At 38.8% G+C, this 13,495-nt stretch overlaps 1 protein-coding gene across 2 annotated transcripts in view; it reads left to right on the plus strand.

Annotated features, from left to right (window-relative positions):
- Positions 1-13,495, plus strand: part of ARHGAP42 (Rho GTPase activating protein 42) — a 148,108-nt gene that overhangs the window by 36,644 nt on the left and 97,969 nt on the right. For both annotated transcript variants that reach the window (XM_039563766.1, XM_039563770.1), the window contains exon 3: positions 12,697-12,758. In XM_039563766.1, coding sequence (XP_039419700.1) covers positions 12,697-12,758 — 62 coding nt within the window. The remainder of the gene's footprint in view (positions 1-12,696; positions 12,759-13,495) is intronic.

The following is a 13,495-nucleotide window of genomic DNA, read 5'->3' on the forward strand; positions in this document are numbered from 1 at the left end:
TTGAGCCCAGAGCTCTTGTCCTTGTTTTGGAAGGTCAAATGAGGTTGACAAATCAGGAAACAAAATAATGGTGCAGTAAGTTTTTTATCTGTTCAGGAAGAAAAGGTAAAATAAGATCAGCAACACTTGTTGTCTTTGCTTCTTCTTCTCTTGGCTACCTATCAGAAGGTTGTTAGAATTTGCCTGCTTCATTCTTTGTTGACCTTAAGATGAGTATTCAAATGAAAAAATTAGATAGGTGTGGCTGATGCAGTTACTGCCATTCCTGTCTGTCCTACCTTTCTTCTGTGTCAGGAGTAGCTGACAGTGGTAGCTCTCCTGAGTCCCTGCAGTTTGCATCCTGGTGTACTAACAGAATCTGAAATTCGTGTTAGTTCATTTTACTGTATTGGACTGCAGACTGTGGTGTCTCAGATACCACTGGCCTTGGAGTTCCTACTGTGAACAGAAAGAAGTTGAGGCAGGTAATGGACAACAACAACTTTGTTGTCCTGGTGCATTTTGCTAAGGAGTTGAGTCAGCATTTGATCTGAACAGCTGAGTAGGTGAATGGACAAGTCCATGCCACTCACAGATAAAGATGGAGTAGCTTTTGTGTCTCTCATTGATATTTTGAACTTCAAGATTCTTGAAGGTGTATTCTACTTTATTGTCCTCATTCCATGCCTTTAACATACCTCTTTTCCCCTCCTTAGTCATTTAACTTCATTATTTCTAGAGTTGGACGTCCCAGTGGAAGTATGAATGCCTGTGGGGAGACAATCTTGAGGACTAGAGAGTTGCTTTATAGAGTTGTTTTGAAAATAATGAGTATGTACTTTTGATGCACATAATAGACTTCTAGTAAAATGGCATAACATTTTTGACTTGTCAGGCTAGCATACCTCTTGAGAAAGAGGAACTAGTTTTCAAAAACAGATAATGGTTTGATCAACTCAGCTCTGAGATATTCATCTTCAGGTCTGAGCAAATAAATTGAAGGACTTGTACTTTCTGAAATCAAAATGCTTAGTAGAGACTAGAGTTTTAAGCACAGGAACTTTTTGATCCCTTTGTAGGCCTAAATGCAATAAAGCAGTTATGGCAAACCTAACATCTGTTGAAGTATTTGGTGCTATTTTTTCTAAACTCTTTCACTATTCAAGCAATAAATGCACAAAACTTTAAAAATCAAAAGAACAGTATTAATGATTGTCAGATGCCTTCTGAATATATTACTTTTGCTTTTACTTCCCCTATTTCAGCACCCATAAAGAGCCACACACAAATAAGGTTTGTACAGCTGGGAAGATTAAAATACCGGGGTTTTTTTCTTTAGTTAAAGTATGGATGTGCCTCTGAAAAATTGGGGATTGGCCAGTTCCATTTGTACCTGTTGGAACTCTAAACAACAACAGTTAATTTCTTCCCTCCCCCCTTCATCGCAAAGGGATTTTTGGGGAAACCATGGGTGAAAAAACGGATTGGGAATACACTGGGGGTAATAGGATATAGGATAAAAGGGAAAGGTGGGATTAGGAAAGGGAGACTGTAGGGACTGTTTATAATGTGGATATTGTCTAACATGACTACGATTTTTGGCATATATACTGCCTTTTACAGAAACACCATCAGGCCCAGTGACCTCTGCTGCTTGTAACCCTTTTCTACCTTGCACAATTTTGAACTCTACTACTTCTCCATCTCCTAAACTTGGGATGTATTTTTCAGGGTTATTCTTTTTAATAGCAGTTCCATGAATGAATATGTCTTCCTGGTTGTCACATCTCGTTATAAAACCATAATTTTGTTTAACATTATACCATTTTACTATTCCTTAAACCTTAGCTACGATGATCTTTTCCTTTTTCCGAGTGGTTGCTGTTTTCTGTCTTGCTGTGTTTTTGCTTTCTTTTTTGCTTTCACTTGCTTCCATGTTGGAACTGCCAGGGTTGTCAGTGCTGCTGGGGCTGTCGGGGCTGCTCGTGCCTGTGCACTCTTCCCGGGGTTGCATTTGGGGCCGTGCAGGCCGGGCCAGGCTGGGCTACACCGCTCAGCTCCCTGCACGCCAGTGCCTCCTCTGCTCTCAGCTGTGCTGCCGCTGCCTGGGGCTGCTCCCACGTCTCAGCCGGGCCCCCAAGCAACGACCCCCCCCACGCCCTGCTCCAGTGCGCGTTTCGGCTGGGCACGGCTCAGCTCCTCTCACAGGGCTTGCTCCACCACCTGCTGCGCGGGGCCGGGCGGGCTCCCGCCGCACCTCACTCTGCTGCCGACACCGCAGCTCGCGTGGCTCCACCCGCGCGGGGGAACTGCCTCGCTGCTGCTCAGAGAGCGCTCGGTGCACGTGGCCGAGGCCAGACGGTCCCTGAGCCAGGCTTCCCTTTGCCAAGACACAGATGACATTGCTCAACAGTCTTGGTAACTTAATAATATTCACGAAAATATTCTTCCATCAGCATATATTTTGACTCAGAAATTAACTGTGTCCAAACGCTCTTCCAAAAGTCTTTGGTAAGAATCAAATCCCAAGAAACGTAGAAAAAGTTCTTAAACAACCATGCCAGGAAGTGTTTCAGTTCCTTTTGAGCTTGAATTAAGCTAAAATTTGCAAATCGTTGTTCAAGAATCTTTTCAAGTTTAAGATAAATGTCCATATGCAGCTCGGAGAGCCAAGACTCTTTCCATGGTTCCTCTATAGTTTAGAGATGGAACAGCAAAACGAAAACAAGAAGAGAAATCCAGAGTTTACTCACAAATCAGTCGCTGTCCCTAGGGATCAGGGATCGTTCTGCCTGCAATTCTCTACCATTTGTTACAGTGTGGATACTGCAAGACGTGTATCAGACAACGAGGCCTGTGGAAAAGAAATACATATGGACGGATTCTTGCTAGATGTTTCAGAGATGTTTATTTCTCCAGCCGCATGGCCGGGGCTCTGCCGAGGAACTGCTCAATCACGGGACCAAGGGTCCTTCTGCCCGCGCAGAGAACACAAACCAACCGATGGGGAACGAGGATGAGCAGGGACAGGGAAACCCCGTGTCTGTGCCCTCAGGGCCCCTCTCCCAGGACCACATGGCAGGGGGGAAGGGACCCCGACAGGTAGAGATTGTTGAATTAAATGAACTTCTATGATACAGCAAGTCATGCTGTTACTTTTCAATAGGGGCCAATTCAAGCTGCTATTTTTTCAAAGCAGGTCTCCAGCAGCACTTTAAGATTGCTTCTTACCTCTTAGACAGAATTTGATTTATTGAATATTGTTCCCCACGCCTGCTGAGTTGTGCGGTTATGGAGCTCAGCCCCATTGCTGTGCATGTGGCTCCATCAGGTGGAAACAGAAGCTGATTTCTCTTCGACAGGTACGATAATGTAAAACTCCATTTTGTAGTGTGGCATAGAGATGCAGTATTTCTTAATGACCACTTATCTAAACTCTTACTTTATTCTATCAGAACAGGGCAGAAATGGTGTATTTGTTGTGACTCGTCCCAAAAGCCTTCACCCCTTCACAGAAGTGTAGAGGAAAGGGGAGAGACAAGAAAAGTGTTACTGATTTGTAGACAGGTTTTGATGTAGTGCTCTGTGAGGGAGATCCTTCTCATGTTCCTAAGAAAATGGAAGAAATTATTTAGATTTAAAATGTTTTTGCTGGCACTCCAAGATACCATGTTTTGGTAGAGGTGATATAGACTAGTAGAGTCTAAAATGGGCTTTTTCTACCACATCTTTGCTGTGTTGAAGAATTCATGCTACACAAGAATTTACACAAGGTAAATTTTCCAAATTGTATGATATATTTTCAAAATCTGTACTGCTTTTATAAATAGAGTAGAACACTAACACAGGGTAGATATGTTGCAGCTGTATTATTAATAAAGTGTTAAAAAGTGTATGGTGAAAGTGGAATTAGTCTTTGGTGTGTGTTTTTGTTTTGTTTTTACAAACATTCTGTGGGATAGATAGCCATTATGAACTTTAACAATCTTTCAGGACTCTCAGAAATGTTTTGCCCTTGCTTGATCTATTTAGAATTTTCTACTTGTATTTGCTTTGTGAGATTCTGCATGAGTAGGGCATGGCAATTTACTGATATTAAGTAATTGGATTTATTTAAAGTGTGTAGCATTGCATGTCTTCAGGTTATCTCTCCAAGTATTGTGTTTGACAAGTGCTGACAGGAAATCTGGGAATTCTAGATAACCTGACTTTCTTGCAAAATCTTCTTAGTTTGTGTATAAATATGTAGTTTTCTATACAGACTTCTGTTGAAAAGTAGTGGAGTGGAAAGTGTAAATGTTATTGGCTCGAAGAGTTGGTTTAACTTTTGTACAAGGCTTGTATTTCTATATTTAAATATTTGTGACATGATAGCTACTTTTTATAGCAAAGAATTCTCAAATATCATGCTGTTTGTAACTGGATTTAGATAGTTACCCTGACAGAGGTTTGTTTCTGTAATGGGGAAAGGATTTTTACTTCTAATAGCAGCCCTACACTTTATGCTTTACATATGTTTAGAAAAAAAACTTCAGAAAATACCTTGCTATAATTGCTCATTAAGTTTCGCAACGTGAAAATTTTATTGAGTGAAAATTGCCTCATATGGTATGTACAAGTTATGCTGTCCTGGCAAACACATTTTGCAGAGCTTTGGGCTTCAATTAAGCTCAGATCTTGGTTTGCTGCCTTTTATGGTTCTCATATTGGCCTGCAGTGTGAGGCACACGTGTGATGCTCAGGTGGGAGGTTCCATTCTGACTGTGGAATCACTGGCCTCTTCTGCTGGTTTGTCTCACTGTTATAGTGTGACAAAACCCAAATGCTTGTGCCTGGTATATGGCCAGCAATTAAAGGCCTTTGAAACTTTGTGGGGAATGCTGCCTGGAATATACAGGGATCAAATGCTATAGACCAGGGGAGGCCGAGTGGGGAGACTGTTGTTGAGTATCTGATAGTTTCATTGTTGGTTGTGTTTTCATGGGGAATTTGGAGCACTTACTACCATCTCTCTGTCCTAATACTGTGAAGAGCCAAAACGCTCCTAATTATGATGTGGAGGAAAAATTACCACTGAATTTACGCTTGAGTTTACAATGCCTTAACTCAAATGAAACAGAGAGAGCCCTTGTGGTTTCTTTACTTTTAGTTACATGTATTTGAGTAGCTGTGCCTTGATAAAATTCTCTGCTTGCCAGTATGTAATGGAAGATGTGATCATATTTGGAGAACAATACATAGACCTTAAAGCATAAATTTGGTCATAAAAGGCTTAATTTTGTAATTTTTCTTGCTTACTCATTTGTGTAAATTCTTTGCAGAAGCTTTAAAACAGGCATTTGTCATCTCTGTCTCTTTGCTGTTATCATACTTCTATCATACATCTATAATGATTTTTTTGGCAAATTTGGGGTTATTTCTGTGATGTAGCACACTTATTTTCAATAATTAAAAAAATTTGGCAAAATATCTTTCCTCACAGTTCAAGGAGGGAATTGCCACAGGAAAAAAAATTACCACTGAAACTTGTGCTCCCTGGGAGATGCTTCAAAATCTGAAAGATCATGGTACTATTTGATATAAAAAGCATTGGATTAAGCCCTTGCAGACTTCATGTACCAGACTAATTATGGAGCCAATAGTAAGAATGTTCATTTTATTGCATCTGAAATAGCTTCACATTGTCTGCTCTAAGAATGTCTTGATTCTATCACAAGAACAGTACAGACCCGACAGGGTTGTCTGTACCTTGGTGTGCCTTCCCGTGATGGAAGTCTTCAAGGAAATTTGTAGTTATTTGGACTGTAATTTAAACCACTGTCTTCTGGCAGAAATCACTGTCACTTTGAGAGTGTATTTCCATGCTGGGGTATGTTGATGTAATCTTTAAACCTCTACACTTGAATTTTTGTTTCATCCTATGTCTTTTACTACCAGAAGTGCATTTCATTGTATTATAGGAAGGTACAAATAGCTTTTTTTACTGTTCTTGTGGAGGCTGTGATAAATGTAAACACAGCCAACAGGAATGCATGAGGTCTTTATTACAGATCCATAAAACCTGATACCCAGATTAGGGAAGTAAGAGAAACCAAATGGAGAGGATAAGGCAGCACATCCAGTAATAATTTTCCAAATTTAAAATGAGATTGAAACCCCATGAAGAAATGAACCATTATCTTGATATTCTAACTTCTTTTTTCACAATGGAATCTTCTAACATAATTCATCTCTTGACACCAATACTCAGCTTAAAGTTCAAGTATATCTGACATGCTGCAAGCTTGAAAACTGGAATTTACATAAATACCTAACTGATATTACCTTAAACCTTAATAAAAGAAAGCAGTTGCTGCATTTCGTCTATTATCTTGGGAATGATACTCAAAAGGGTACAAAATAACAAAGATAAACATTGATTTCAAAATCTGTACTCCTCTCCTATTTCGTCATCTTTTCTGCCTTCCCGGTAAATATTACTTAGGGTACAGAGCTCAGTCTTCCAAGCCAAAGTTTCTCCAAAAATGTTGCCACTTGGAAAGTGAGGGAAAATGACATAGGGTAGAAATAGTGGAAGAAATAGCGGTAGGTAAAGAAAATAGAAAACCTGAGCAATAATTGGGAAGATTTATCAGACATATGTCTTTTTGTCCAAATACAGGTTTTCTGAAAATGTGTTTTAAAAATAAAACCAATACCTGTTTTCTGTAGGAAAATGTTGCAGTCAGCTTGCACTACTGTTTTTAAAATCATGTTACAAAGGTGCTTCAGCCCAGTCAACATTAGTTATGAAATGCTTTGACACCAATACTCTGCTTAAAGTTCAAGCACATTTGACCTTTTTCACAATTTGCATAAATTATTCTTTATTTCTGTTTGTAGACTAAGGTGTTGATCCTTCAGCTTGTTCCCATTGGGCTCAACTGTAATTCCCTTTAAAGCTCTAGGTAATTGTACACTTTTAATGTTTTATATGCTTAATTCTGTAGGAGAAACAGGGACAAAAAAAGGATCATTAACAAATCAGTCCAGGTCATGACAGTGGTAAAGGAAACCTCTGTTGTACAAGGTAAGGCTCTATTTAAAATCATAGCCAACATATTGAAGGACAAAGAGAATGGCAGGCTTTGGGAGTCTTTTTTTCGAGACAGTCCTCCTCTTGCATTTCCATTTTGTAATGTGAAAATGCCGTAGTGGTGATATTTTGTGACATCCAATTTATTTACCTTCTGATAGACATTACAGATCCTCTGTGGCTTTAATGACAGCCACAACTCTTGTTAGGTACAAATTACTGAGAAAGCAGATGATTATCTTCATATCTGTTGTGGCCTGTCAGTGTTACTATGAAATGTTTCCTTTTTCTGTCTGAAAGGAAGCCTTTTGTTGCTACTCTTGCTCTGCCTACTATACCTCCCCATCACCACCACCTCACATATTTTTTCAATGTCCTAAAGCCATAGAAAGAAGAATGGAAATTTTATTTGCTGTTGTGATTTGTTGAAAAACTGCTTTTCATGGCTGCAATTAATGTTAATCATTAAAAGCTCTGGAAATACAACTGTGAATTAACAACTATTTAATAATACATTTATTTTAATTTTAGAATTGGAAAAGAAAGTCTCTTCTCCCAGCCTTCATGGATCTTACATTGACTCTGCTTTCTCACGGAAGTCTAGTAAATAAGTGTTAATCCTTAGAAAATATCCTTATGGGCCACTGGTCTATCTTGAATTCTGTTTCAGTGATGTATTATTTACAGGGAAAAACTCCCTTCTAGACTTTAGCTGGAGTTCGTGCTCAGGCATGAATTCAGTGCCTGCTATAGCAAGTCTGTGCTAGGTATGACCAGTTCTGGAGGATGTACTTGACTGACCTTCCTGCCAAAGGGTACTGGGAGCAACGTACAGCACAGTCCTGGCAGTTCCTCAGTCAGATCAGGAAGATGTAAGGAAATCTCTGACAGTCTTGCTCATTTTTGCCTTTCATACAGCAAGGTGTTATAAGAACACATGTGATATATCTGTATGAATTATTTTTTCCATGCTGGCATTGACATATCTGAAGACGGTGTTGGTATCTGCTCATAACGCTATAAAATCTTGTTCTGTGTACTTTATTTGCATAAATTGTCTATGCATCATTTAAGGCTGCATGTGTAAGTAGAAATTAAACCAACAGTCCACAGAAAAGAATGTTCAGTTGTATTGTCTTCCACAGTAGCTTTTCATTTCTGTCTTGGGTTGAACGTTACCTTCCAAACTTGGCTTTATGTCTTTGAGTTCAGTATTGGTCATGCAAGACTATTATATGTGTCATACACTTTGTTAGCCTTTTCTCAGTAAATGTAGATGATGTCATATCTCCTGTGTGACATTTAGTAGGACAGTGTGACACTGAACTCTTTAATATTAAGCTAAGGTTGATAGAGTAGCTTCAGTAATTTCCACAGACATGCTGTTTTAAGGTGATGCATTCTCTACACAAGTATATAGCAAAAACTTCATGAGATTCATTATGTGCATTTTTTTTCCTATGAACAACAGAGTTGATTTCAATGCAGTAAACCAGATTTCTAGTGTGTAAATGAGTCATATTTTTAATAATGCATTCTATAAATTCACATAAATGAATCTTTATCCTTTTTTACTTCTCCCTCATTCACTTAATTCTACATCAAGATTCAATTCCCTTTAGACTATGCAGTTGTTGCAGAGCTGTACCGTGTGTTTGAAATGATAGGGATTTTGGAAAAAAAAGGACATTGTTGATCTACACCATTAATGTTTAAGCTGTTGGTACTGTTAGTTTGTTTCTTTATGAAGCAAATTAATTAAGAGACTTTTCATTTAAAAATTAGAGTTGCTTTTTTTTTTTTTTTGTAAATGAAATAAAGGGAGCCCTTTCTCCTGAACAAGGGAAATTTTGCACCACATGATTGTTGAGTTGGGAACACTCCAGAGAGAGCAGCTGACAGCCTGTTGTGATTGTGATGAATGAGACCGTAAGTGTGCATCTGGGTACACATATAATTGTTTTTGCTTCTTGGGCATTGCTTTTCACAGGCATCATTTCTGTCATGATACCAAATGTATCTTACAAGTCCTTTTGAGTAGCCCTTAAATAAAAAGCAGACTGTAAAACTGTTGGGATTTTCTAAGTTAATATCGCCTAATGACTTAGAATAAAATATTGAGTCAGCACTTTGTTTTTCTTTAAATGGGCCACCAATAACAATAATTCTGTATGAAAACAACCAAAAACACCTTTATATTTAATATGCTAGGCTGCATATTGTACTTCATATTATTGGTGTGTTTTCAGAATTTATTTCTTATCAGCACATTCCCATGACATTTCCTCTTGCAAAATACTTGACTCTTCTTCCTCCCACCCCCTTTTTTGTTTACAAAATTCAGTTCAATTCTTCTGTGTCTATTCTGATTAAAAGGAATTGGATTTAAAAAAATGTTGTAGCATTACTAAGAAAAGATTGTGAGGCTGGTGTGTAATGCCTGAGTGTCCTGACAGGCTGCATCTGACACAGATGGGTCGTATTTCTAAATCTTCTGCTTTTTAACTGCACAAAAGCACCTCCAGTTGTTATTGTTGGAATATCTGTTTGTTTCCTGTTGAGAGCTATGAATCCAGGGTTAGATGTGTGTACCCTGTGCCCAGGGTTCATGCTGAGATCCTGATGAGGGGACCAGTTGTGAAGGGGAAGGACGCCCCTGCCCAGATCTCCAAGGTGCCCAGTGCCCTGTGGGTGAATTGCCTGGGAGGCCTGACTCCCCTCAGTGACTCTGCCCTCAGCATCCCTCTGTCTGCCCAGCCCCAAACTGAGGTGAGGCAGAGCTGTTGCCTCTCTGCAACCAGAGGGCTCTGTGGGAGAAGAGGGGAGAAAGAAGGAAAAAGAGTACACTGGGAAAAGAGGAGAAAGCACTCTCCTTCCTTTTCCCCCTCCCACTGCAGCTTCCAGCACAGCCAAAGTTCTCTAAGGACAGACCCTGGCTTTTAATGAGGCCACACTAAGTGAGGGTTGTATGAGAAGAAGGGTGTAATAACATGAAAGATCAGAAATACTGCAGTACTCAGGGGTATTGTAGGAAAGCTGACGTGGGTAAAGCCTTTCGCGATCTGTGTGGTGACGTTGCGAGGACAGAGTGGTGACCATTGTGGTCACCAGAGATGTCCATGTTGCAGAACTCTTTGTACTGGGTGTGCATCTTTCACTATCCTCTGAATAACACAATGCACATGTTCTCCCTGTGAACCTCCTGAGCGGGGGAAGGACATCCCATGGCTGTATGCAGGGATGGATGTGGATGTTGGGCAGTGAGCAGCAGAGGTGTAGTCAGTTTTGATGCAAAGATGTCTTTGCAGTCACAGTCTCATAAGATCAGGGGGATGGTTTGTCTTAGTGCTGCTGAAGAGTGTATGTTCTGTGTTCTTAATGAAATTTTGACCTTTATAATTCCCCAAAGGTGAGCCAGTGGGGAGGAGAAGATGGAGACAGTTTCTCAGTCTTTAGCTGAGGCCCTGTACAGGTGACAGACTAGTACCTTTATATTAGTGTTAAATATTGAGGAAAATCTTGATTTGCACACTTACAGAACATATTTTATATGCTTTTTTTCCCTGTGGCTGGCCTGAATTTATTTAAATCCTAAGCAAATGTTTCAACTTTGAAACTAAAAAACTCTCTGGTTCTGCCTTGAAATTCAGAAGATGAAGCAAAAGCTTCTCGTACTGGTTTTGTGTTCTGGTGTTTTGGTGTTTTTTACACCCCCCTTCACCCCCCAATCCACCCCCCACTTCCTCATAGTTTAGCCATGTCTGTCTGGCTAATAGTTTATTTAGTTTTTAGCATTTCATATTGGTTATTTAGGTATTCTTGAGTGTAACTCTCTACAGATCCCTAGTCTGGTATAACCAGTCAGTTCATCATCTTATTTCTTTGCCTGTTTGTTTTTCATGGGATATTATGAGCTGATTAAGAGATTGAGTTAATTCAGTGGATATCAAACTAAAATTCTTGATATTGACATAACTGGCAAAATCTTATGGTGCCTGTGTTCTCAGGAAGATATGTTAAAGGAAAAGACTCAAGGCCCAAGTAGATGGATGTTTAACTTACCAGGTGTATTTGGACTAAACCAAGAGCTCATAATGGGGAAAAAAGAATTTGTCAGCAAAAAATGACTTAGAGGTCAAGATACGCAAGTATAACATCATAGTTGCAAAAAACAGACTATGTAAGTTCTTGCAGAAGAAAATTGGAACAAACAACAAAGTGTTCTTCAACTTTAAAAGTTAACAGAGAGAAAGGGGAATGCAAGGGTGACCTCTGCAAGGTCCGGATGGTATAAAGGATAGAAATTATTTGGGAATGGTCCAAAAACTAAGTAGCAGTTCATGAATGCAGACAAGGCAGTTAAGGCAAGCCAGATACTAGTTCCTTCTTAAAGGATCTGTTCCAGTGCTTTCTAGAAAATGTGCTTATTTCCTTAAATCTTTTAGGGAAGTTGAGAAGGGATAAAGCCATATTATTGGAGACTGAAACAATTGTAAAAACATTTAAGAAGATGAAAAAATAACTAAGAGGAGGAGTTCCATTAGCATACCCTCAGCACTGTATATTGGTTAACTGTGAAGACTTTTTCAATCCTGTTTTTTTGAGAAAATCTGTGGTTTGATTCCATGTTTGTTTTTTCTCTCTTTCAAAATAATTGAGACTGCCTCAAGTTTAATGTGAGAAGCTGCAGTATTTATCAATATGTATTCTGAGTTCAGAGCTTTAAGCCATAAAATTTAATATCTTGTTGTTGGTAGCAATTACTGCTAGCTGCACCAGGAGAAAGTAAAAAGAGATACTTAGCTCTCTTCACATGATTGTTCGCTGGGATTGTCGCCTGTGGGACTGTGATCCTGAATCTGAATAACCCTTAGACCCTTGAGAAAGTAATACAAATGTAAAGAAAGGGGTTTTTTGACAGGTTTGCACTATATGCTTAGATGAGAATGAAGTCTTAAGAGTTTTCAGAATGTTTTCCTCTTTCTTGCCCTCTTTTAGGGGTTAATTCTTGTATTATGTTTCCATTGACTCTGCTTCAGCCCTTTGACTTCTATTTGAAAACAGTTTTGAGCAAAGACTCTGTCACAGTTGTAACAGAATTCAAAGCTTATGAATCAATCATCTGTTTGGGTCACCTGAGACCTTGTTCTCATAAAACATAAAGCCAAAGAGCTGTTAAATATAAACACTTGGCATTTCTTCTAAAATGTTGACTTTCAAGTATTTACTCAAATATTTTTCACAGTTCTTGCAAATACTTGTTCTCCCACCTTAGTGGGAGAAACTCAATTCTTTTCTTCATTTTCCTTCTGCTCCCAGTATGCTAAAGTGAATTTTGTGGCCATGAGTAGAATTCTTTTGTTTTGAGACTGATCCTTCCATGTTTCAGGAAATTCAGTTTGCCATATTCCATTTAAAAAACTATTTTTAAAATACATATGACTCTTAAGACTCAGGTTCTTTTTCTTTGCTCTTTACCTGCTGCTTGATTCAGTCTGTATCTTGTTTAATGGCTACTGATTACATTGCAATACTGTGTAAGAGCAGTATTTTATCACTGTAGCTTCCATCCAGGTAACGGACTCACCTGGTCATAAAATCTCATTTTAAGCAGAATGTTTTTTTCTTTGTTTTCCTATCAGCCCAGTCATTGAAGGAGTTTGCTCGGCTCCTGATTGCTGTTGAAGAGGAGAGAAGACGACTGGTAAGTTTGCTGGCAGTAATCTTGCCTTGGGCCTCTCCTTGTGTAAAATAGTACACTTTTTTTCTATCCCCCTCAAGTCATTTTTTAAGATTTTATTTGTGTAGTAGAGGTTAAGTATTTCATAAGAATTATTTGGAATTCTTATGCAAAGGCAGAAGTGTACTAGCACAAACTACAGCAATTTTTAGTAAACTGTTCAACCAAAGACTTTTGCATCGATTTAAAAATTGTTTTCTCCCAACTTCCTATCTCCCTGCTCCTTGACCCAAAATAACCTTTGAATGCTGCTGTACCTTTCCCTTCCTGCAAAGAGCTTATACTGGAGATGTAGATCTATATTTATATTTAATGAAATACTCTTGAGTGTTGTCTGGTGAATGTATGTTAGTAATCCAAGAATATGATAATTGATAAGAGAATGCAAATTCATCAGTCACCCCAGAGAAACTCTTGTAGAATACATTATGGATCAGACTTGTCAGAGTCATCCATTGATATGGTGTCCTTATGCCATTTGAATCTGTAGTGTGCTCTCATTTTTATATTTCTGTTCAAATATAGCTTTGTTAAAGAAGTTTTAAGTGTATTTTCATGCAACTATTTAAAAAAAATAATACCAGGTAAGCAGTGAAGCTGTTTTTTTCCTTACTTGGGAGACAGTCATGAATAAATGAGTGAGCTAAGAATTAACATCAGTAGGGGATTTTTAAATATTGTGAAAGTTTAACTAGCTCTAG

Source organism: Corvus cornix, chromosome 1 (assembly GCF_000738735.6).
Source record: "Corvus cornix cornix isolate S_Up_H32 chromosome 1, ASM73873v5, whole genome shotgun sequence".
Taxonomy (NCBI): domain Eukaryota; kingdom Metazoa; phylum Chordata; class Aves; order Passeriformes; family Corvidae; genus Corvus; species Corvus cornix.